Below are 26,185 nucleotides of genomic sequence, written 5' to 3'. Positions count from 1 at the left end.
AACACTATTCTGATACTTACAAGTAAACTATAATAAAACCTCTGATTCATCTATTTCCTTGCATGACATTCTGGTAGGTAATAAGGATTTCGTATTATTTCCTTACCTGGCTCCCTAGCCCGAATGAAAGCTCCTGGCTGTATTTTGCTGTTAATAGTGAAGATGTGCTACTGTTTGTACAGTTTAGGGCTTGGAGTTACTCAGTGTTCATCTAGGTGAGTTGTTCAAAGCGAAGGTGCTCTACAGCACAAATTAATTTTCAGCTAGTAAAATCAAAATGCTGTATTTAATGTATTCGGAGAATTTTGAGTTAGTACTGCTGAAGCTGAATCACTCCAGCAGTAGTGTGACAGTTGTGCTTACTCAGGATCTGTTACTGTGACTACTATTGATGTTAATGGAATTCTCAAGGGTAGAATTAAAAAAAACAACAACCATGTGTTTTATTGGTAGGCTTATCTTTTAATTATCAGGCTTTTCGTATTCTTTAGGGAAAAAGAACCGTAAACAATTAACAGATTCCTTAGAGTTTTCTGTAGAAGAGATGCTGCATTTACAGTTCCCTGTGGTAGCTGTAAGACTGTAGAGCCTATTTCCCTCAGATGTTTAACTACAGTCAAGTTTTACATTTCCTTGTTTATAAAGAAAAAACTATTCCTAAATTGTGACCTGTTAATTTTGAATGAGATCTTTTTTTTAACTGTTATGTGAATTTAGAAATATTACCACTGATTTTAAGGTTTTGTTATTTTATTCTGCTGTTTTTATTACTCAATTTAATTTTAAACTGATCTAGTGATCTGAATAGAGGATATATTCTAGTGTTGTGCCAATACATTTCTATAAAACATGATATGTGAGATGAAGTAACAGTAGAACTGATTTTTTTTTTTAAACTACCTTTTATGTAATAAGCCTCCTTTTTCTCCATGTGTAGGATATTTTCTCCCACTTGCTGACATATTTATGCTTAAAGTATCCCTCTAAATAAAGAGTAGAAATACCAGGCATTTTAATACTAAAGGTTTGCGACGTGCTCACATTCAGCAGGCATCTGTTCCTACTCCTTTTGATTTTAGTTTTTTTCAGATAGACTGTATGTCTCTTGTGGTGCTGTTGTACTTCCAGATTCAGCAGAACTTTAAAAAAAAAAATATTTTGAAGCAGCATTACGATAATAGCTTAATTCCCTCTAAGATGGCGGGGTTTTGTTCTAGTTTATTCAAGCTGTAAGAACAACAGTAGGTAGTTATGCTCTTTTATGGTGATTTCGCAGGTATATTTATTTGTTCTTGTCGTTAAACTCCACTGGAAGTGATGTTGCAGCTACCCCCTGTTTGTTTCCTCCCCCCCCCAAGTTTATGCCTCTGATGTTAATGTGTTCTCTCTGAGGAAATTACATTGTAAAGCAAGGTTATGTAGTTTTTACGTGGCTACAGTAAATACTGCTATTTCTAGCACCCGTGTACGAAGTGAGTTTTCTTATTCTTACCGCTCTCAGAACTGCCTGTTACTTAGTGGGGAATATTAGTGTGTTCAAGATGCCAGCCTACTGAGGTGCAGGAAAGTGTGAATATATTGGTAGGAAAATAAGTTTGCAGATTGACGAGGTTTTCTAAGCCTGCTGGTAGGTGGAGGAGCTGCTGACGTTACTTGACGTCTCATCCCCGGGCAGCAGAGAAAGTGGACAGGTTTTCCCAACAGGACCACTCTGTTAGAAGGAAGAAATTTAGTTGAATTATGCTTTGAGTCTTACTGCGCCTTTAAAATGCAAGCTGTTAAGTGGCCAATTTTGTTACTTACAGTTGGCTGTGGAAGATGTTTACAAACAGGTTTTTTCCCCTTTTATTTTTTTCTTATTGTTTGCTTTTTCCCATCTTGGCATTGAACATCTCTTTATCTTCCGAGAAGGAAATTGCCCATATCCAAAACCATAGGGAAGCCATTTGGGCTGTGTTATGATTCTAAACAGACTATTGGCAAAATATTTTTGCAAGTTTTGTAGAATAAGTTTGGTCACTCTGGCCTCTCTTTTGGCTTCATAACACTTTCGTAAACTCTTATCACTCCCTTAAAAAACTATTCCCCCAGTTCCCTTGGTTCCCAAGAAATTACACTAAGTTTTATAAGGAAAATCTCACTTGGCTCAAAGGCAGAAGCAGGAGCTGGTACTAGTGGTGTAATGGGTAACCGTGGTGTGTTACCAGCCTCAGTGCAGAACAGATGTTAGGGAGGGTTAAGAATTGGTTTATTACTTTTTATCTCGACTGTGTGCGCACGATTCAGAGAATTTAAGTCTTGGAAGCCTTAGGTTATTTTTCCAGGTTCTGGAGGAGAGTGTAGTGTGGTGCTAAAGATGTGCTTTATCCCTAAATTGTAGTTTCTTTTCCTTCTTTTTACCATGCTTGTATTTCTGCTAAACTACTTGGATAGGTTGGCAGGGCAGAGGCCGCTTGCTCTTGGTTCCTGCGTGCAGCACCAGAGCAGAGCAAATGAGCGAGTGGTTAATTCCCTGCAGCCCCAGGGCTGCTGTAAGGGCAAAGCGAGGTTGGGCTTGGGATCTCTGGATCTCAACTCTTTAACTGCCGTTTAACGTGAGAAGATTAATTTTCAGGAGACTTCTTATTTCATCCATTGTTTTGAGGAAAGCAAATGGTATGTTCTTAAACCCAGTTAAATTTCAGCATTAAAGCAATGATTTTAAAAGGGTTAACGTACACAACTGAAAGTGTGTTCTTCCAGTTTTGTTCTATGAAACAGCTGAAATATTTTTTTCTGAAAATTTCCAGAGAAAGTCTGCCATCTGGTATGGAAAATTTTAGTCCAGACTTAATTTGGCAAAAAATTGACCAATTAAAAAAGAGTTGTACAATCTTAAATGTAAGGCAGGCTTCATTGTAGACAGTGCTACCAGAAATGCTTGTAATAATACCAATTGTATGGTAGCGCTTCTTGTTATACTGAGTTCTCCTTCCAATACCTTGAAATCTAAGCGGATAAGCAACAGGGCAATGAGAATAACCTTTAGCCTGACCCATTTTGCTCTATATTCTGTGGGTGGTGATGCTTGTAACAGTAGCAGTTGTGTGATAGCACTTCCCATGAAATAGGGATCTCTCCAAGCACCTTGAAAACTAAGTAGATGAGCACATAGGGCAGTGAGAATAACCTCTGGTCCAATCCATTTTGCTTCATATTTGTATCCAGTAATGGCAGTGAGCCATTGCTAGCTAAGGCAGAGAGAGGGTAAAATGACTTTTAGCTGAGAAAATTTCCCTGTATCTTCTTCTGGCAGCAGCACAGGATATCTCAGTGTTGGAAAGCAGATTGGTGCTCATGGAGCTGTAGCTGCTCCTGGAGAGGTCCATAACTCCCCTACACACCATAAATTTGTGTAATTTGATTTGAAATCCGTTTATACTTTTGATCCCTATAATATTATCTCATCGTGAGTTGCACAGTTTGATTACGTGTTTAATACCATAATGGTTTCTTTTTTTCGGGCTTCATGGAACTTGTTTTCCTCTAGGGTGAGAAATAGGGGATTGTTCCCTACTCGCACCTTGTTTTGGTCATGTATGAGTTTGTGCTCAGCACTGGCTCTTTCTCTTCCAGACTGGGAAGTTTTAGGGGTTTATTATATGGAAGCTTTTTAATGCCTTCTGTCGTTGTCGTCCTTACTCTCCCCCCCCCCGCTATTTGTGTCAGATCCCGTATCTTTTACCCTCTTTTATCTTGCTGAATCCATGTAATTACCCTCTTACTGAAATCTGCTCTCGCCCACTTGCTGTTTCATTCTTCCTCCTCATTAACTGTGTTCAGATTTTGGCCGTTAATTTCCCACTTCTTCCTCTCTCCTCTGTTTTGAAAGGTTATTGCTAACAGTGGGTTGTCTTTGAACCCAATGAAAAATCTCTTGGACAGGACCTGATAATTTGAGGGATTAAATAGGTAGTTATGAATAGGGGAAACTGTGTTTCTGGTAGAAATACAGTAATTCAAAGCCTTGCAAATGTTTAGTGAGAGCTGGAGGAAACAAGCGCATACATTTTAAATGCTTAACTAGAGTTTTGTTTTATTTGCCTTTAGGATGTTTGAGTTGCGTTTTTTTTCCAAGGTGTCTCTTAACAGCTGTGAAAGCTGGATTCATTAAAAATTAATAAGGATTCTTATGTAACTTGGAGATTGGGGCTATATGAGTGCTCCAAATATTGAAGGCAATACCGTTAAGTAGCGTGTCCCCCAGGAGTGCTGTGGATGCCAGCCCACAAGTGGGAAGGACAAGCGCTCCATCTCTTAAACGCTTGACCTCTTTGAGACTGAGCGTGGGCAAGAGTTCAGTGTCATCTTTTGCTGCAGTGTTCTCTCTTCTTCGTTTTGCTTTTGGTAGCTGGAGTTACTAATAGGCTTGCATTTTAAATAAATGACTGTAAAGTACATACTGACTAAAGTATGAGGGGGTGGTGGTGGTGGTGTTTTTAAGTGTTATACATGTTTAAAGCTGAACAAACATTTCTCTGGATTCTTCAGATTGCACAGATACCTTGTGGGTTTTTTATTAACCTTGGTAGTTTTATTAGTTTGGTAGGAACAAAATTTTAGGGCACTTTCTGTGACCTAGAGGAAAGAAGATGTTACTGTGATGCTGCTTCTGGGCTACTCGAGAATTCATTAAAATATGGGGGAGACTTACTGTGTCCCAGAGTAATGCATTTGTGGGAGATGTAGCCCTAGCTAGATTTATTTCTAGTATGTATTAAATGTTTGCTTTGTTTTCTTCTAAAGAGAAGGAAGGAATGGAAGAGATGTTGATCATTGCACTTAAAAAAAAGTTTTTCAAAAAAGTCCCTATTTATGTAGTGAGAGCAAATTTATATTTTAGCTTTATCAAGGTGGTGTGGTTAGCTTATGGTTTAGCTGGGTATCCAGACATTAAACTAGGAAAGAATAAAAAGAAAGTAAGATGCAGAAGTTGTATTAATTAGAAACTTTCCTCTGAATGGTGGTGAAGAGCTCACTTTGAATTCATGGTGCAATTTTAAAAAAAAACTTATTTTCTTCTTTCACAGGAAGGATGATAAAGATTATGCGCTAAAGCAAATAGAAGGTACTGGAATTTCTATGTCTGCATGCAGAGAAATAGCAGTAAGTAACATTAGTTCTTTCTACTAGCAAACAGACTTATTAAAAGTATTGATTTGAGTGCATGCTGGTTTTTGTTTGCTGAATCATGTTATTCTACTATGGGTGCTGTATTTTTATCATAGAGATATAAAAGAAGTACAAATGTCATGGAAGATTTTGCACACCTGTTATGTTTGCTGTCTAAAAATGACGGTGTTTCAAAGTTACAATTTACTGCCTGCCTCAGGGCAGATTAACTTTAAATGCAGCAGTTTAAAAGCATGATTAGAGTCAGTGGCTTAAATTACATATTTGATCTGACTCTTGCACTAGTACTTCAGTTATTTTCCTAAAGAGATTAGTTCTTACTGGCTCATAATGATTAAAACATGTTAGTTTCTATTTAAGTGAAGACTTCAAAATAAACTGGCACTGTTGTTGCCTCAGAGGCTGTAATACACCCATGGATATTATTCAAACTTTTTCTTAAGTTACTCAGGTTGATATTTGTATATTCCATGTTGTTAGAAACTGGTGAATAAGGTGGTCTAGTTTTGGTTTGTGACAGTCTTACAAGGAAATACTGGTAAAACTGGTATTCTGAAGTTTAACTGGTGTACGTTCTTATGTTATTATGCTGCTTGGCTTTATTTTTCTTGAAGCATTTCAACTGAAATTGCTTACTAAAAGGAAATGCATGTTAGATGTGTGTGTGGGAAGCGAATAGTTTCTTTTCAGTCCATATTCGTCAAGAGTATAAAACTACACCTGCCTAATTTCATTTTTATTGACTGAAGTGAGTACCAGGCTTTCCTACTTTGTCAACTTCCAGTTGGCTTTGTGATTTCGAACACTTTAGTCTTTGAACTGAGTGAGGTGAAAAAAAAATGGAGTGCAAAGAATGTTCTTCAGGAGAAGCTCCTCCTGTCCATTGATGAAAGCTGAGCCTCCCTGCCGTCGTAGACATCCACTCCGAACTAAAGGAGCTGAAAACAGGGTCTTAAATTTTGCTTATTTCAACCATTTTGGCAGAAATTGTCCAAATACTGTGACTCTTTCAGGCTGAATGCCTTTGGGAAGTGTCAGCTACCATTTCAGAGGGGTTTGCGAAAATTCTTTGCTTGTCTTTTTGCAGTGATTTACCTAGGGAATTTTGAAGAGTTTGTTCTGCTTGAGCTTGGCAGGAGAAGCTTGGCTGGTGTTAGGGAGGTCTCTCTGCTCTGGGTATGACCCTAACCCAATTTCTATCTATCAAAAGAGAATCACTAACTTGGCTGGCAGTTGGGAAGGATTTGGCCTCGTTACATGGCTTGGAGTGTTGTGTAGTCATTCCTGTTGGGCAGCAGGGTCCCCGGCAGTGATGGAAGAGGAGCAAGAAGCAGGGAGGCTTTCTCCTTGCTCTGAGCTGCTGCAGCATGCACCCTTTGAAGAGAGCAGCAGTAAAACACAGAACCCACGTGGGACCGGGCTCGTGGGGGAAAGAGGGGAACGTACTGAAGACACCAGAGACGCCAAGAAGGCAGGCATCGAGAGCAGAGAGGGGAGTGGAGCCCAGAAGCAGGGGTAGTAGAAAGAGTAACCTGAAGCAGCATTTCTTGAGCTGTTGTTGACTTTCCTTCTGGTTATTCTTCCAGGCTTGCAACTGCTGATACTGTGGTTGAATTTTCCTGCAGTTGAATTAATAACTGACCATGGACTTCTAGGCTTTGAATTTCTTTTCCTTACCATTCTTTTGATGTTGCTGTTTGGAGGTAACAGGAGAATTTTTTCCCCAAAATGTGTTCTTTATTTTAATTCTGTCATACAGAATTTCCCCCCCCCTTTTCAACCAATTACTATTGTAAAAGGAAAAAAAGGAACCTCATATGGAGATGGATCAAATTGAGGATACTAGCCACACTGTTTATATTGATTATGTGAGTATGTGTAATGTATATATGAAAATGCTACTGAGCTAATCAGCAGTGTTGTACCCTAAAATGTCATCTGTACATCTAATTAATGAACTTATTTGTTGTCATACTTAAAAAGTCAAGGCTGAATGCCACACTTTGTTACAAGGTATTCTGGACTACCCCAATTAATGCATTTTACAAGCATGGTGGTATTAGGAGGAACTAGGATGACTTCGTTTACATATAAGGTATATCCATTTCAGTTTCTCTGGAGAGCTGAAGCTAGTATATTTTACTCAGTGACTATCTGGGAAGAGTGCAGTTTGATATAAATCCCAGTGAAACTCTCCCTTGTTTTTACAGCTCTGCAATGGCTTTTGTCTTGTTTATGATGACTAACTTCAGTTTTGGATTATTGAGTAACTTACATGTTTAAAAATGCCCATAGCCTACTCTTCTAAGACGTTTATTTGATGCAGACACCTGAGCTGAAGAACAGTGCCAGATCTTCAGAAAAAGAAAACAATTACTGAATACTGAAATATATCAATTAAAGGGAAAGGTTTGAACTAGGTCAGAGACCTGACTTGAAACGTCAGACTCGGTTATGGGGTGAGCTCAACCTATATATGTATGTGAAAGACTTCTACATTTCAGTACTTCCTGCAGCATGAGAACTGTAGACCTAATAATGTTCAAGACCCTAGCTAGTCTCTTACTTTGTTGAAATAAGAGGGGTTTTTTCTAATGATTTTACGAGAACCATTTGTTTAAATGATAGAATTAACAGTAATTGTGCGAATTATGCTAATTGAATCAGTGTCTTTAACGGCAAGATAGTTGTAGCATTATATTCTTGCTTATCTTTCTCCCATTCATCCACCGTGGTAAGTGTTTGTGAATCCTGCCTCTTCCAGAACCTTAACTGAACATTTGGCTGCTCATCTCTTGTTCTCTGCAGACATGTGTACTGCCTGGGATTCTGGGTATCTTTTTTGCGATCTGCACTTGGACTTCTGAGGATTTAAGCAGGCACTAAAAACTGCCAGCTCATCATACCAAGAAATGGATTTGTATTAGATGGGAGAGCAGAGGGATAGAATGGTGAGAAGATTTCTGTAAAAATATATAAAACGTAGAAGCCCAAACACCCGATTCCTTGTCTTCTGATTTAATCACAAGGAAGAAAGTTATTAAAGCCTATCCACCTGGAATAGTGCAGCAAATACTATTTCACAGTTCGCAAAGCAGGAGAATTCTTCAAGGCTGTAGGAAGCTGGCGTAGCTAACCAGGCTTCAAACAGAGCTTCAGGATTTTGGGTTGGGCAGTTTCCTATACAGAAGTCTTAGGTTTTAAAGTAATCAAGTGACTTTCTGACATTTTTCTCGTTGATTAGCATTATTCATTCAGTTTTAGCAGGTTTGCAAGTACTTCACTTGCCTGTGCTTCCTTTGGCTAGTGAGAAGCTGCTTGGGTTGTGGGTTTTTTGTGGGTTCTTTTTGGTTTTGGTTTTTTTACTTTTTGCAGGAATTCCATGTAGCTTTGGGTTTTTTGGTGCCTGGTTTGCTTGACAGAAATAACCCTGAAAAGCTTGCTTGTATGTAAACCCACCACATAGTATTTTTATGTGTTAGCATTAGTTTTTGACTTGGCTTTCAAGAGGAAGAGCTAGATATGGTGGCAGATGCTCTCAGTGATGGAAATGCTGAATGGGACAAAGCAGAGCTGGGGTGGATGATGCTGTACTCTGGCTGTCTCCTGTCTGTGTGGTGTCCTTCAAACACCATAGCCAGCTTGTACAAGTTAGAACAGCCTTGAGTCTGCCAGGGCTGGGACAGAAAACTACAGAACAATAAGTAGCTGGCTTCTCTGATCATTTCCACTCTTTAGGTCTGCCTTGGAGCCATTTGGGCATTCCTAGGATTTTGTGGTTTGCTATTGTAACAAATGCAGTCTGTCATCACAAAAGGCAATGTCCTCTGTGTTGGATCTAGCGATAGCGTGGCTATAGGATGAGGAAGTTCAACTTCACCGAAGGGGAAGTGAACAGTTTTTTTTAGTTTTCTGTTGTTGTGAGCAAGCCAAGTTGAACCATCCTTTGGTCACGCCATTGCTTAACGTAACTCATGGGAAGCGGTAGGAACCTGCAGGGGTAGTTTGGGTATAACGCAGACTTGTACCCTAACGTTCCCATGTCTGAGTGTTAACAAAAGAAGGGAGAGTATTGATTTTTGTCTCCCAGGCAGGAGGCGCAGGGCCCAGTACAGCTCTCCTTCTGTCAGGAGCTTGGCCGGCTTTGCAGGGAGCGGGCGGACGGTACCCAGGCAGTGTGAGAATAAGCAGAGAGACAGCTGGATGATGACTGCTGCCCTTACCCGAAAGGGAGAGCCTCCGGAGCAGTCCTGCTCACCTCGGCACTGCTCTGTCACCCTGGCTTTCACCCTCTTCAACATCTTCCCCTGGGAAGGAACAAATGACCGTCCCAGTGAGCTTGCTGGAAGGGGTTCTGTACCAGCTGTGCGATAAGGAACAGTGTTTGGGCGTAGGTTCGTCAGGTTCTGGGGGGTGTCGTGTCTCTTCTACACTAACAGTGAAAGCAGTTTCCCGCAGGACTAAACACAGAAATCATTTAGATGAGTACAGTCCTCATGTCGGAAGACAAGTAATGGTTTCTTAGCAGTCTTTCCATGAAAGGCGACAAGGTATTGAGGAAGACAAATGTTTGATTTGACCCTCTTTGGCAAGTCTAATGACTCTTAAATGCTTTAATTTAATAGTAGTAGGGTGTGTAAAATGTAAGTTGTGACTGACAAGTACTTTACCGAGCTATGTTACAGGGCTCCAAACAGTATTCTTGAGAGATTCTTGCATAAAGGGAGGGTAGTAGTATTTTCAGTTCTGTGAAAGTGGGACAAAGATACTGATTAAATGTTAGGAATTGGCATCCTTAGGAATCATAATGTTTTCTGTGAACAGCAGAATTTGACCAAGCTTGACATCCAGTGTCTGTCTCATCTGGATTCTTCATCCATCTCCTTGCTTTCCGAGAACCTTTAATAACACCTCTTCTAATACTTTGAATGTGTATTTGGGCATAAGAGGTGCTAATAAAGCTTAACTTTTATGTGTGATCACATAAGACTCATTTGTTTTGGAAATCACAGAAGTGAAAAACAAATGCCCTTTTTTTTTCCCTCTTGATATTTTGTGTTGTCAGGCTTCTTTTTTGCAACATTTAGGACTTCAAAAATAAAAACAAAAGAATAAGCTAAAGCAGTGATTTCACATGTTTGTATGTCTGAAGAACTGGAGCTTCAAAAATGTATTGTCAGCTTCGTAATAAATTCTTAGAGTGAGCAGTATTACAACTTTTTCTGTTACGTTGCCTTTGTAAGCTTTCATTTGAACACTTGAAAGGAAAACAGCATGTACTTTCAGCAGGTGTTTTGTTCTTGTTTAGTACTGTGGAATATCTGAGTCATGAGAATATAAAACCGTAAATTGTATTTCCATTGAAACAAACACATCTTCAATCTACTGGATAGCAGCTAAGCCAACTTGGGTTTTAAGAACTTGTGTAATAAAATTTGGGGTTTAGTTTAAATAACAAGTTTAAAGGACTTGAGTAGAGCTCCAATGTTTGATAGGGAACTAAGAATAGTGATTTGAATTTTTTTTTTTTAGAAACTTTGAATATAGAATTGGATGACACCTCTGGAGTTGTCATATTCTTCTCCTGCTCTTGCAGACAAGCAAAGCGCACCTTCAAACATTTAACAAACTACAAGTTAAACTTGTAAGGAAAAAGAAGACTCTCTGAAAGAAGTTCCTGAGTCTCATTCTAGTAATGACTCTATAAACATTATTCAGCCTTTAAGCCAAAATTAATCATGACTAGTTCATACCCATTTGTACTTATGATAATATTGTTAGTTAGTTAGAATAGCTCTTCTCTCCCGCTTTGATTTTAAAGAGAGAGAGAGAGAGAGAGACTGTTTCTTTCTCTGGCTTTGTTTTGGCAGGCTGTAAGGATTTTGGCTTGGCTGGCTGGTTTCCCGTTGTGCAGTAGGCTCTGCCTTCCCCTGGGTGTAGGCTTGGGCTTTCTTTGCCCTGTTGCAGTTGGAATTAATCTTCCCTGAATTGGCCAGAATTGCGCATAGCATTTCAGGTAATGTCTCACTACTGCATATACTCATTCGTTGTAGTAGTAGTTCCACTGGTATCTTATCTGTTACAGGATCACTAAATCTTTGTCAGTTGTATTCTAGTCTGAAAATCGCCTTTCTTTCTGCATCAGCCGCAATCTGCTTTCTGTTCCAAGTCCCTATTTTCCCATTTTCTATCTGAAGGCCACAACATGACTATTAATATATGATTTGTTTGTTGCTGGATCACTTGGCGGAACTGATGTGAGCCTTTTTGAAGCATGAGATGATGATTAGATTTTGAATTTACACCATCAAACTAGCAAGATGACACAATAGTGATTTTTGCTTAAGTGAATGTTTTGCTTGATATTGCCAATGGCTTTGTGTCTAGCCAGCTTTCTGACTGTCCTAAGCTTTGGGAGAAACGTGTTGCATAGCACTTATAGGAAGGCAGTGAGAGCAAGAAGTTGCCTGTTCTAAAGCAGCTGATGTCCTGAGACAGGACATCAGAGAAACTCCTGGGCCAGGACACCTGGCCAGTTGCTCTAGCAAATGAGTCTGTGCTCAATTATAGCGGTAAGCATGGTGGTATTGCAACACTAAGCAGGTTATGTTCCCTGCGGACCACAATTAGTAGCAAGCATCAAGAATTGGGGTGGAATGACATTTGCAGTAAAGCTAGAAATCCACTCTTACGTGAAGAATGCAGTGTCTTGGCTTATGAGAAGCGTCTGTAGTGGTGGAGAGCTGTACGGGAAATGTGGGAGCATCACCGGAGGAAGGCGATCATGTTCATAAAGACTTGTGCTGAGTTCAGCTCATATTTGATGTGAAAGGTAATTATTGTTAGTGTCCCTGTGCAAGCAAAGATTTGCCTTAGTCATGCAGCAGTTTGCCAGGCTGCCTTAATGCTGCTGTTGATTATTTAATAATGTCCTGTCTTACCCCGCTTTGTCCTTGTTCGTGAAGCAATTTAACGATTTTATGCATCGTTAGGACACTTTCGTTTACTGTCCCTCAGCTGCCTCATGTCTCTGGAATGAGTATTTCTGCATTTGAAGAGGGAGATAGAGGAACCTTAGTGTGAGCCCAGGACTTGCAAGTAGGGATGCTGTTTCCATTGCTGTGTCTTGAATAATATATGTGAAGGCAAGGGCAAGACCAGCCAGGGACAACATGGGTTTATAACACTCAAGTCAAACCAGATGTATCAGCATCTTCATCATTTGCTGATTTCTGTCTTTGATGATCAGTTGGGCCTTCCTTCTTTATAAGGGGCACCCAGACCAACTAATTTAAGGGAAACCTTTCTGGTGGTAGAAATAGATTTGAATCATCATGTGATACGCAAATGAAAATGAAGGTAATTTACTGAGAGCTGAATGCATAATTTTTGTCTGCTTTCTCTTTGTGTTCTATAGAACTGAACTAGGATAGGCAGAAGGAATTGGGTATCAGAGTCGCTAGGTAAAAAAATGGCCTTTATCATCAGCAGGCATCATGCTGACAGTCAAACCGTGTTTCTTGCAGCGTGCTTTGTCTTCGGTGAACTCTGTCAGCTGCTGGACACGAGTCAAGTCATCTGGTAGGAAAGGCATGTTGCATATGGGCTAGAGAGGCGCAGTTTGTGGAGAGTGACGTTGCTGGAAATGCTGTTTACAGCCCATGTGATGCGTTATCTGCATGAGCTCTTTCTGTCCTTCAGACAGCATCTGCATTTGTTGCTCTGCATTGTCACTGTCCTGGAGCGTTTCAGCCTTTCCAAGACAGTGATTAAGGGATCATCTGTCACCACTGCAGTAATCATTTCCTTACTCTGATGGTTTTGCTGATGTATATTACCCATTCTCTTCACTGGAGTGCTTGTGGCTGTCTAGCTTTGACCAAACCCATCAGTTTTTTAAGCAGACTGAAAGAATACGTAGTTAGCGGCTATTCAGCATAAAAGGCAAAGGCAAAAACCAGCAAGAACGATAAACTTGAGCACACAGATGCACAAACAATAACAGCTGCTATCAGGGACAGTAACAAAGGCCAGAACTCTTAAAACATTGGTGATGGGCCACAAAAGGAACCTCTCAGGTGTGTCCTTAAAGAGAGTCAACCAGAGCTTTGTAACTGATGAGAAGAAAAGCAGATTGCTGTGGGTCTTATAGGAGGATAGAGGTTTTACTGGGTATTTGGGAGGACTGCTGGGACTCCAAAACTTCTGTGGGATGTTTAGAGGAATGATAAAAGGCAGGAAAGGGAGTAATCAAGGTAGATTGGGGAGGAGAAGGCATGGAAAATGGAGAGGGAATAAGAGGCAGGTTTCATGTAAGCAGGCTACTGGGCAGCGTGCTTGTCTGGCCAAGCTCTGTACGTGGTCACCACAGCCTGTCCTATGTCAGTTCCTGACTATTCTCTGTGTGAGCGTGCTCTCTGTTCTGTGTGCGCATCTGTAACCTGCTAGCAAATGTCAGGCAGGACTAGGTGGTGAGAACAGGATGAGGTCTGCAGGGGCCAGTTGCTGGGAATACCGCAGGTCTGCAGAAGCTGGATGCAGGAGAGGCGTAGGTCAGGAGATGAACACCCACACGGCTCTCCCTGGTAGCTCGTGTGTGTGACCTGCCAGTGAACTTCAAGCATGCAGAGCCAGCAAGCAGGAGGAGACCAAAATCTGGAGAGACCCGGTGTCAGAGCTGGAACCTGGATGAAAGGGCATGGTGTCTGGGCTGGGATTCTGAACAGACGTAAGGTCTGCACTGGAGTCAGAGGGATCTGTGGAGGTGTCCGTGTATGTGAACTTTAAGTGTGGTTAGGCAGAGCGGAGAAACTGTTGTGTTGTTCAAGTTTTACGTAGGTACTGTTGGTGTTTATGTGTGTGCCTGCAAAGAAGATGCTCTTCTCCTGCCTCTGTTGATACCCGTGCGGCTGGTCGTGTCTGTATTTTGTGTGTGCCTGTAGAAAATGCATGCTCAGTTACTTGTATCTTGTTGTTGTCCAAAAAGGAGATTTGTTTCCTGGTGTGCAACGAGTTAATAATCACACACTCGGGAGAGACATTATTTATTTCATGTTTGTGCAAAGATGGGTGCTAGGTGGTAATTCCACAAAGCTAGCATACCACACCAAAGAGAGAGAATGTATTTATTCTGTTACGTGATTAGTGAAAACCAGCCTAAATGTACATTCATTGGTTAGTAGTCACCATCTCATCTACTGTTGGCTAGTTATATTTAAATTAGCTTCGCTTGCTATGTAGATTAGCATGCATGCTCCTTGCAGGTGTGGGGAGGCAAGTTCTTCTAGCCTGGAGTTGGAGGCCACAGTCTCCCCCTGCCGCCTTTACCTTTCCCCCAGGTCCTGTTTCTTCGGCAGTCATCCAGCCTTGGACCACCTTCTGGAGCGGAATGTTTCTTTTTATCAGTCACATCCTACATTTCTTAGATCCAATTATCCTTAATGTTTCTTTTCTCTCGGATGGACCTTGAGTATTCTTGCCAAGTTGGCAATGCACACTAAGCATCCTCAAAACATCAAAGCTTAATTGTTCCAGGGTGTCCTTACTCTATGAATGCCAACTGTGTGCCTTTCTGATTACGGCCTTACTTGTTAATTTGATAGATGCAAAATACATCTTGCACAAAATAGTCAGACTATTCTAAATCTCGGAGTTATTCTTCAACGTTGTTGCTGGCTGGATTTGAAAACAGCGAAGAGCAGCAGCCTGTCGTCTAGCAGACCAAGAGGGATGCTGTGAATCTCAAAGTCTGCAGTATTGACTACCTCTAGAACAAACAAAGGAGAATTATGTCTACGTTGTCTTGCTATACAGACAGGGAACCCTTCTGCTGCATTACTCCAAGTTTTTCATCTTTGTGTCATGTTCTTGACCAGCTTTGGTGATGGGTTCTCTGTGTGTCCTCCGAGGTGAATCACATTTGATGTGAAGAGGTTGGGTTTTTGAAGTGGATGATAGCTGCTACCTGGGGAATAAAGAGTAGGGCGGACTTAACGTGGAACAGGACGGGGTGAAGGGGAAAATGACATTGTTTTCTAGAGCTCTGACTAGTATCTGCCTCTTTCGTCAAGGAATGGTCTGTTGTGTCTGGTACAGTTATGTCATCAGGCCACAGGAAATCTGATAAAATTTTGGTATGGACACGTAGTTGCTGAACTGTCATGCAATCTTCTGGGTACAGTTAATTTGTGAAAATGTTTAGCATAAACTGAAGCTGTGAATTTATACTGATTCAGCAAAAAGACCTTCACTGTAAGGACTGGCACAATGTATCCTTAAACCCTATAACCCCGTTTGCTATTAAGAGGCTGACTCCCACTAATGGTCATTGAAGCTGTACTGGGTCTGGCTGGGATGCAGTTAATCTTCTTCACAGCAGCCTGTATCGTGCAGTGTTTTGGATTTGCAACTAAAGCAGTGTTGATAACCCACCAGTGTTTTAGCTATTGCTGAGCAACCGTTGCATGTTGTCCAGGCTTTCCTTTTTTTCCCCTCTGCCCCTTCTCCCTTTGGGGAGGTAGCCTTTGCTCTGAGACTGGCTGGGCATCAGTCTGCTTGTGGGTGGTGCTGAGTGATAGCCTTTGCATCTCTTCTGTTGTTTTTTGTTTTGTTTTGAATTCCTCTTTCCTTCACTTATTAAACTGTCTTATCCTCACCTACAAACTTGCTTGCTTTTTTTGCTCTTCCTCTCCCATCTGACTGAGGGGGGTGAGCAAGTGGCTGTGTGGGGCATAGCTGCTGGCTAAGGTCAGCCTACCACAGATGGTCCCCACCTGTAATTGATAAAAAATTGCAAATAAGTATTTCTTGGTTTTCCCCATACTGATCTTATGCTTTGTAGGAATTAAAGGCATTTACAGAATTCCACATTTCTTGCAGATCCTGCCTTAAAATTCCTCTGTGTAATGCTTTTACAAATCTTAGGATTTAAGATGTTTAACACGCTGAAACCACTGCCTTGTGCTTTGATTTGTAATGTTGCATTGTCTCCTCAAACCTCTGTCTGTCTGTTTGATCTCGTACTTGAGATAAAAGCTCTGTGGGTTATAGGTCCTCTTGCTCAAGAAATGCCACGCTGAAGACTCTGGTCTGAGTAGGGATGGAAGTCTGTCTCAAATGAAATAGAAAAGAAGGAAACAAAACATATGCAGATACCCACTCCCAGTTAACTATCTCAGTAGCAGCTAAGATGTTACATGTGACAAAGGTATCAGTAGAAAGGAATGAATTTTCCTGTTCCCTCTATTATGTAGTGGAAAAACTATATTTTATTGAAAATAGATTCAGTCTCAGAAATAAAATGTTAATTTTCTATTCTATATTCAAATAGTAGATAAATTGCCCTTGGCTTTATAAAAACCCTAGCCATTCCTTTTATTAAAAATGTCATAATTTTTAGCAGACTGAGCTGGCAAGAATTTGTCTAGTCTTGGGTAGCCATGCTTGACAACAGTTTGCTTAGATAAAGTTTTTGTTTCTTTCTTAGCAGTTGTGTGAGTACAGTATGATTGTAACGTGGCCAGCAGAGCTCAAATAGACCGATGCTGTCCGCATTCAGTTTTTGTGCTATATCTCGGCTATCTTTTCCTTCTGGTGGTGCATATAGCTATAGTTTCTAAAGCAGCTGAGCTGGCTTAATGGCTCACTGCTGCTGAAAGAAGTTCTTGCTCTTAGCTGTGGCCCTTCACTAGTGCTGGGTCTGCTGTTAGTGCCGTGAGTCATTTCAGCTCAGGAACTCTGCAGAAAATTATTGCCTTTGTGTGTCTGGGTTGGTTTTGAACTCTGAGCTGTTTTGTGGATGGCTTCTGTGAGTGCTGTAACTGTTGTAATATATGTTGTGGGAGGGAGTTGGACCTTTTTCTGTGGGTGGTGGTGACCTTGTAGATCAGCTGACTCCATCTTACAAACCACATCTTCGTTTAGCTGACTGCATTGACAGGCTCTAAATGAGTCATCCCATTCAGCCTTGAATGACTGCAACCAAAATGCAGGGTTTTCGGATAATTGGGAGCCAGGAGAAAACTGGATACCCCAAATGGCTCTGTCAAAGATTACGGCCGATGGGAAAGGGCGGCTGCCACAGCTGGCTGTTTGCGGAGTCTTCTTGATCCTGGATAATAGTGAGGTTTACATAGACTTCAACTTTTAGGAAATTAATAAGAAGTGAGTGCCCTAAGGTAATATGACCTGCTTTCAGCTTTGGTTTCAAACTAATGACTGGTTCTTCCATTAAAAAAAATGTGTGCTGTTTTCTGTGACTTGCAAATTTCAACTTTTATTGTTTGTACTGTACAGTATGTAGCAAAGACCATGAAAGTATTCATCTTTCCAGCCCTTTCACAGCTCTGGACGTGTGGATGTAACTGTTGTGGACTTTCTTTATTTTGCAGTTGCTGCGGGAGCTCAAGCATCCAAATGTCATTTCTCTGCAAAAGGTGTTTCTCTCTCATGCTGACAGGAAAGTGTGGCTTCTCTTTGACTACGCTGAGCATGACCTCTGGGTAAGGTGAATTGTTTGTAGGTACCAGGCTTAGAGTTTTACTTGCAGAAAAGGGACAAGGTCAGGGAAGACACATCGGTTTAAAAACAGTATAGCCTCTTACTCCATGTTTGTTGGAAACATTTGCAGTACTAAAAGAAAAGCAATGGAAAATGTTGGGTAAGCACACTACACAGTTAATCTGTGACCTCTTTTAAGAAGATAAAAATCTGCATTCAGCGCTCAGTAGCTAGAAATCTAGCTAAATAAATGCAGTTATAACCCTCCATTACAGGTAAAGTAGGGTGCAGGAAAATGTAATTGATTACGCAGGTGGATTTCTTTGAAAAATGACAAACTTACTGGCTGAACAGGACAGTTTAGAGTCTTACTTACATTGCATGTCATCCATACATCTCACATGAAGTGAGAGTAATGCCACTGTATATAATTGAAATTTAATTCATGTGTTTCAGTGGGAAGAGCTTTTTACTCAACTCATCTTCTGAAATTTCATATATTTGGGAAGAAAGCTGTTTATTCCTCATTACAAGATACAGCTTTAAAATATAAACACTTTAGAGGCAAAGTAAATTTATTTTAAGATATAAACCCTTTTCTTCTGCTAACTTAATATTTGTAAGCTTCACATCCATTTGGAATACTTAAAAAAAAAAAAAATATTAAAGTGGCATTGTAAAGAATCCAAAATACCATGCAACCTTGACTTCCCTGAAAAAAAAGGTACATGTGTGCCTCAAATTAAATCTGACATACATTTTGAGCATTGCTCTCAATGGAACAAGTATTGTAATACTAACCTTAAAAGATATTAAGAAGATTCAGATCAAAGGGTACATCAGAGGCCATTTGGAATGAGATGGAAATTTTGATGTATGTGTTCATGTAAGAATTGCACAGCATGGATCATCAGTTGGTTTTTTGTCTGCATGTAGTTTAGACAGACAGCACAAACCAAAGTAAAAATAATTTCTTTTGTGAAAATGGTGTTCCCTGTAGTTGGGAATAATTCAGTAGTATTTGCCTGGAACTAGTGTGTCAATTTTCTTTCAGCTAAGCAGAATTGAAGATATTTTCTCCCAGTTAAATGTCTTGGAAGTTCTGATAGTTGGTATTGAGATTTTGCTACCAAAATAAAATTAGAGAAAAAAAAAGTTACCAAACAGGTGAAATGTTGAGACATTCTAAAGGCTGATATACAAAACAAAACCAAAAAAATCTTGAGGAAATGGAGTAAAGGTTTTTATTAACATGGAGAGAAGACAAGTGCATTCTTTTTTTCACTGCTCCCCCATATTTATGATATGCTAACCTACAGAAGTTTAGGAATGTTTTTGTTTTTCTCTGTTTCAAAATGTGCTGCAAGGCTTTGTATTTGTTTGGATGATTGTGACTAGCAGTGACCTGTCCTTGTTTGTATTTACACATTTCTGCATTGCTTCATACTTAACCAAAATCACTGCAGAAGCACTTCTGTTAATGAAACACTGGCTTGTATATAAGTAACTTAGGAATGATCCTCAATTTTGACCTTTATGTTTACATGCACGTACCTGTATGAACTCCAGAACTCCCCAGCTGTACCAGCTCCTGGGTGTTGACTGTATCTGGATGCAAGAGACTTAGCTGGAGCGACTGGGCTGGCTATGGACCAAGTCCTCCAGCACTTAGCACATCTAGCACAGCAGGTCCCAAACAAGGCTGGGAAAAGGGCACAGACTGTATTAGAGCAGGACCAAAAAAGTCCAGAAGGGCCATCTGTCTTTGAAGATTCACTTCTTTCTGACCAGTGCATGAAGAGTGACATTTGCTTTGGAGTCGGTGGAAGGCGAGAGGAGGCGAAACTTGTGGCTCAGGCTGAGGGATGCTCGTGCATGTGGTGCTTGGCTGACTGGGCAGGGACTGTCACCTTTTCATCAATGTTTCTCTCCTCCGTGCAGCTCCGTTTTCACTGTTGGCAGGGCAGAGATGTACGTTGTCCTCCCAGGAAAGCCAAGCTTGACACCTGAAGCGAAGGAGGGTGGGCTGTACGGAGCTGGGCTGCAGCAAGAGAGGAAAGGCAATTTCCCAGGGGGGCTGGAGTAGTTGGGTACCTAATTGGCATCTGGAATATGAAAGCTTGGGAATGTAGGAAGAACATATGATAGAAGTTTGGTGCCAGGTTTTGGACGGACAAGGTCAGGGCTGTTTTGATGATCACACCACTGCGAGCCATTACAGCGAAGAAGTGTGAATGCATGAAAAAGTTTGTTCTAGACATTACCTCTCTCTCGAAGGGAGACAAACTTGGAAATGGTTGCCATGACCGTGGCACACCTTATGCTATTGAAGTTAGTGGCACCTGGGACTCAAGTGCTAAGTCAACATATCCTCATTGTTGCTAGATGTCATTGCCTGTGTATACACTTACAATTGTTAAAGGTTTTTTTTCTGTGGCTGACTTGGTGGCTGACTTTCAGATGGACTCAGCTTTGCTCTATCAACAGCTTCTGTTTTGAGAGTAGTGTGCTTTAAGGGTATAGTAAATAAAGAAGAAATAAATCTGGGCTTCTAATTTAAATGTTTAAAACTCCCAATACAGTTTGCACGAATTTTTTTCTGTCGTTACGTGTTGAATATCACAGTGTCATTATTACTGCAGGAGAAAACCTAAAAGCAAAATAATATAGGAGTTGGGTAATGCACTTTTAATTCTGTGCTGTGAGATACAAGGTGTCAGCCTATCTTAACAAAAAGAATCGTCAAACAAAAATACCCCTAAACCCTCCAAGATCAGTGATCTGCAAGGGAATTTGCTTTGACAGTTGTATTGGTTTTGTATTCCTCATCCCACTGTGGGAGAGTGAGTGAGTGGCTGTGTGGGGCTTAGCTGCCTGCCAGGGTTAAATCATAGCAACAACTGATTTCATTTTTGAGAGGTTTCCTTGGGACGGTGATTGCTTTACCTCGTATAGTATTAATTTTCTAGTACTTAAGGTGCATGTTTCCAATTTTGAAAATGAATGATGAAAGGTTGAAAAAAAACCACCTAAGACGTCTGTGTAAGGAATTGCTGGCAATCTTTTTGTGTAATGCTGTAGATCAAAACATTACACTTCTTTTATTTTGATTTCTTTTTCCCCTTTACAGCATATAATCAAGTTTCACAGGGCTTCTAAAGCAAACAAGAAACCAGTTCAGTTACCTCGGGGAATGGTGAAGTCACTGTTATATCAGATCCTAGATGGTATTCACTACCTGCATGCTAACTGGGTGTTACACAGGGATTTGGTAAGTGGATCTGCAATGGGTTTTAGCACCGGGATGATGATTGAGGGCAAGGATTGTTTTTTATGAAAAATCACTGGGAAACAAAAACCTTTGTGCTGTGGGCATGTATTAATAAATACATATTTTTGTATACTGCAGTCAGACAGCCTTGATTAGTAGAGTGAATTTTAAAAGCTGGCTATGATCTGATATGCTTATGACAGCAAAGTATATCAGATGGCTGTTTTCCTTTTTTTGATTTTCTAAATAAACTATTTTTAAAAGTGTTCATTTAAATAACAGGCACGTTGAGGTACAAAAAATGCCTCTGGTAGTATCACTGCAGGCAAGATAAATAACTAAATACGGCATATGTGTAGGTGGGAGAGAGGATGATTGGCTGTAAGAACTGCTGAAAAAATAAAAACTCCCTAAAATTATCAGTTTTACTTACGAAGGTAGCTTTTGAAGACCATTATCTTCTCCTAATATTTATAATCTGTCAGAAATATAGCCATGCCAACTTTTGAAGGCTTCTGCAAATAAACTAATGTTTATCCAAACTACAGTATAAGCAAAACATTTTGAACCTGAGTTAGTGTTTCTTAACCAGCAAATTCTGTTAAATATTTTAGATTGGTGAATCTCACCAACTCTTATATATTTGCCTTTGAAATATGCTCATAGCTGGCTGGGCTGGTTCTGTCTGTTTTCTTAAAATTGGGTAGTTTTCCTGACCCAGTTGTCTGTAGCTCTTATTCTTAGAAGTAATTTGGAAAAAAATTGCTATCAAAGTATGATACTATCTATATATGATGCTTCTAATTACTGAAATTTCACTAGTGCATGAGAGTATCGTTAGTTAGACCTTTCATTCCCTGAGTGCTATGAGTCAGTATTACCAGTGCTATTCTATGCTTGGTGCAGTAAGTCTGGCTTCCTTATTACTCTTCCAGAGTCACTTTCTGTCTTTGAAATAGCTTTAGTAGTGTTCCTGGAAATGTAATCAATGACTAGTTATTTGTCTTCTATTTTCATGCCCAATAAATGCTTTTACAGAGTGCCAGTCTCTGTTTAAACCGATGTGAAAAGATTTATCTTTGATAAATAACATTTTCAGAACTGAAATACAAGGAAGCTTTGCTTTATTAAAATAATTGTATGGATATTGTTTCTACTTTGCTCCTGGTTTTAGAAAGGAGACAAAAGCCTCAACACTGAGGGGAAAAGTCAAAAAGATTGTGGTGGCTCTGTCATGACTCATGAAATAGTGGAGCAGAGCATAATGTAGAAATACATAGTGCATGCTACTACTGAGACACACTTTGTTTTCAGCCAAAATGTAATGTCTTACTCTAATGTTCTGTCTGCAACAGTACTCTTCAGTATGTTTTCAAGAGGCGTACGGAAAACAAATGACCTGTCATCAAGAATCTAAATTTTTTTGATGTTTTACTTTCTACAGTTTCAGAAAATGTATGAACTTAAGCATAATTGAGTTTAAAAAGAAAACCATGCATGTTGTTAACTGGATGGCTCAGGAGATTGGTAATTTATTACAGAGCCTTTCACATCTAGGTCTGTAGCTCAAATGTAGTTTAAGTTGGCAACTGCGACAGACTATTACCATCTCATTTTCTGACCTATGTGAAATGAGTTGGTGGTCTCAGTCCAGCATGAAGTTTTCTTCCAGCAGAAAAACCACCATCACAATTGGCTATCTTTTGATAATCTGAGGAAGAGACCAAAAGCTTGAGGCAGAGACTGAGAGGTCTTCCCACTGGAACCTTGTCAAGCCATGTTGGTGAGAATCCTATAAAAGCTGTGCAGGGGCTGCTTGTGCCGCCTCGTCCATGGAAACCTTCGGGTTTGTCGCTTTGAAACTGTTCAGTATGAGCTGGATTTAGAAGGCACGTGTTTCATGCAGGAGAAAAGACAGAATTGTATCTGTCAGATATTTTCTTCCTTTTATCGGGGTCCCTGGGAATAGCCTGAGTAGCAGAAGGGGTTCTGCCTAGTGTTTTGTCTTAGCAAGACAGGGGCGTATTAGTGCAAAGTTTAGCTTGCAAATTGGGACTCCAATAGCATGTATATTCTGATCCAAAGCAAAATAACTGACATTAATGCTTGTTCTTAGATGTGGGTTTCTATTCCAGGATACCTGTAACATTAGCCTTCAGGAATATCAGTGTTAAATCATCAATTTTAACTCCTGATTGGACGGCTGGACAGATTTATTATGTTTCTCCTACTGTGCCTTTAAAATGATAGGTGTTGCTGTATTTCCGAAGTGTTTTATGTTTCCTTAGATTTAAATGTGTACAGATACACAGAGTTGCTTAAGTAACATGCTTGCTTTCATTTCATATAGTAGCTATTACAAGAGTGATGGTGCTTGGGAGTGGTAGGAAGCTAAAGAATACAGTACTCCAGTAGAAAAGTCTATTCTTTGCTACATCTCTCTCATAGGATAAGGATGTTTTTTAAAGGGTAAGAAAGCTCTTCTCTTGGGAGAGTAATTAATTATCTTCCATTTAAGTGCAAATTTCTGGGTTTAGGGGTTTGGTTTTTTTAAGATGTCTTAATGAAGTTAGTTTTTAGGTAGGTAATGTTTTGCAGTTTTTTGAGATCTTGACTTCTGTAATCAGAAACTAAATATGGCATAAAGTAACTCCTTTCTTGCTAGCATCCAGAAACCAGGCAGTAAAACTTAATGGCTATTAAAATCACATAAACTTAGACTGAAATTTGTCTTCATAATGGTGGAATCGAGGAATCTTAATTCATGTAAGATTTGTATAAAGTGAGTGTATTCTGTATGAAGCAGTAAAAACTGTAGGAAGACAATTAATTGTCTATTGTGTTTTTTCTAGTCCTGGTTTGTCTTTTACAAAGGAAGTGCATACAAATCTTAGCACTAACTCAACTATTTAAATAGTTAACTCTCATTGCTATTTTTTCTCCTTTCACTGGTTACGTGAAAGCCAATTCACCACTTCCATCAGAGCAAGGGAAATGTTGATTGTATTTGTTATCTTTGAATGCTGTTTGCTTGAGTAGTTAGCTTTTCCATAAGTCTTTGAAACATACCAGTAAAATTTTTCAACAAATAAATGTCAGTCCTTGTAAAATTTCTTATTTGGCTTGCGTATGCTTCAGCTTTTTTAAATTTCATGACTGAGAGCAATTGAAAGCAGATTGTTTATTCACGCTCTGACTGTAGCAGGAAGGAAATAAGAATACTTCATGTAATTACCACAAAGGGCATCAATTATAGTTTTAATAATGTTTTGAATTTAGTTATCAAGCATGCTTGAAACATACTGCATTTTGCTGACTTCTTTTCCTAGTATTTTTTCCATTTTATCATATCCAGCTATTGGACTTCTTCCTTTACTCAAAGTTCTTATTCCACCCTAAAAATAAGCATAAGCAGAAGACTGGCCATAGATCTGTTTTCAATCTGCAACCACAACAGCAAGAGAAAAGAGAGGATGGACTTTGCAGCATGCTTGGAAGATTTCTTCGAGTAATGCGCTCAAAATAGAGGTCCCTTTGCATGGTACAGCAACTTCTATGCCATGCCTGTTAGCATTTAAAAGTGCATTTTATTTAATACAAGTTTGTGTTAGTCCTGTCCACACAGTCAGGATCCAGTCTCAGATAAGAGATGAGCACCCCTCCACTGGTTTTGTGTGGTTTGACAGTAAGATTAGTCTGCAATTTAAATTAATAATAGATTTTGGTCTGAAACAATTTAAAAGTGCTCATGTGGTGCAGCAATGCTTAAAAACTTACCACCACCACCCCCAGAAAACCCCCAAACCCACCCCCAAACAAAAAACACCGGAGGAGATCTCACAGCTCTTACTTGTAGTGCTGCAGCTTGAGACACTATGATGAAATGTTCAGACTAAATTCCCTGGCCTATTTCTTTGTGCATGGTGTGAGTGGGTGCTGAACAGATGAATTGCGACTTGGCAAGCCAGGTATGGAAGTGGGTAACACAGTGCTGGGCTCCTGCTTCCCGTTCTCCTCCTCCTGCCTCTTGCCAAAGGAATGACAATCTCTTAGCCTTTGTCAGTAACATCTGTGTCCTAGTTAGTCTGGGATTGTGTCACTGTGGATGTGACCATTTGCAAACTAGTGCTAGCACAGGATACTGCAGTCTATTTAATGTGTTCCTAGTGTGCAGCTCAGCTAAACTGCTGCGGTGGATGAACACTGTTTTTTAATAAGCTTTCAGGTGGACAAGCTTTAATACATTTGGAACGTAGCTTCTTGGGACCTGGAGTCTTCCCAAGGATACCTGCTGCCAGGTTTGGGATTAGCGGGAACATTAAAGATACTCTTTTAACACTAAATGAGGAGAAGCCACTGCTAGGGTGGTTTTTTGTAGACAACATCTGAATCACTTTCCAGGCTCAGGCCATGAATCACTTAAGTGTGTGCTTTAGGCAAAGTTAAATATATGGAACTTTTACCCTGCCAGTTTACCATTTTCTACATTAAAGCTCTTGAATCCAAGGATGTCTCCCTCATCAGTATTCAAGGATTACTTCAGAAATACAGGAATGCCCTTCATTCCTGCTCTAGTGCTTACTAAACTGTGTGGTCATTTGAAGGAATGAACCTAAATGCTGAAGAACAAGCAGTAGGAAAAGCTGTGCACGTTACTAGAAAGAAGTTAGCAGCTTTTAAAAGCAGGGTGGTCTTCTACCCTGTTTAACTATATAAACAGATAATAGGCATTATTTCCCAAAACGTATTGTAATGACTTACTGGTGGTTTGCTTTCAAAGGAGGAAAAAAACAACCCAGCCAAACCTAATCACTGTATTGGTCGTCACGTGTTGCATTTCCCAAGCTTTTGGTTTCCAAGGTGGTTTTGAGTATGTAAGTGTGTGCTTTCATGAGATCAGGAAAGAACAATGTGTCTGGCAGAACCTTGGTTTTTTGCATAGGCTATAATAACATGCCTTCCTGTGACTTGTAATTTACTGTAATTCTAAATATTCTATAGTTAAAATAACATTATCTAGTGTTTCCTAATGTTCCTATTTACCGGGAACATGCCTACTCCCTTTCCTGCCTTCCTGAGCATTTTCTTTGTTTTAGATTAAACTTTCAAAATAGTAACTAATAAAAGTGTAGAAATGATCAGAAGAGACTGCAAAACTAAGTATTCAATGCTTGTGCCAGTAACATTAAAAAAAAAAAAAACAACCTCAACTTTTTTTTTAAGAACCGCTGTGCAAATGAGATT

At 39.9% G+C, this 26,185-nt stretch overlaps 1 protein-coding gene across 5 annotated transcripts in view; it reads left to right on the top strand.

The window, feature by feature from the left end:
• The window catches only part of CDK8 (cyclin dependent kinase 8), an 87,502-nt gene that overhangs the window by 23,052 nt on the left and 38,265 nt on the right, over nt 1–26,185 (top strand). For 4 of the 5 annotated variants that reach the window (XR_007508826.1, XM_049823032.1, XM_049823031.1 and 1 more), the window contains exons 2-4: nt 5,070–5,145; nt 17,562–17,672; nt 20,801–20,941. Coding sequence is in view for 3 of the 5 variants with exons in the window: in XM_049823032.1 (XP_049678989.1) it covers nt 5,070–5,145; nt 17,562–17,672; nt 20,801–20,941 (328 nt within the window). In the remaining 2 variants the exon portion in view is untranslated. Of the gene's footprint in view, nt 1–5,069; nt 5,146–17,561; nt 17,673–20,800; nt 20,942–26,185 lie in introns of those variants that run through there. The other variant, XM_049823034.1, reaches the window with a different exon arrangement.

This window comes from Accipiter gentilis, chromosome 19 (genome assembly GCF_929443795.1).
Source record: "Accipiter gentilis chromosome 19, bAccGen1.1, whole genome shotgun sequence".
NCBI classification, from domain to species: domain Eukaryota; kingdom Metazoa; phylum Chordata; class Aves; order Accipitriformes; family Accipitridae; genus Astur; species Astur gentilis.
The sequence above is the reverse complement of the archived record's forward strand: the minus strand, read 5'-3'. Positions and strand labels throughout refer to the sequence as shown.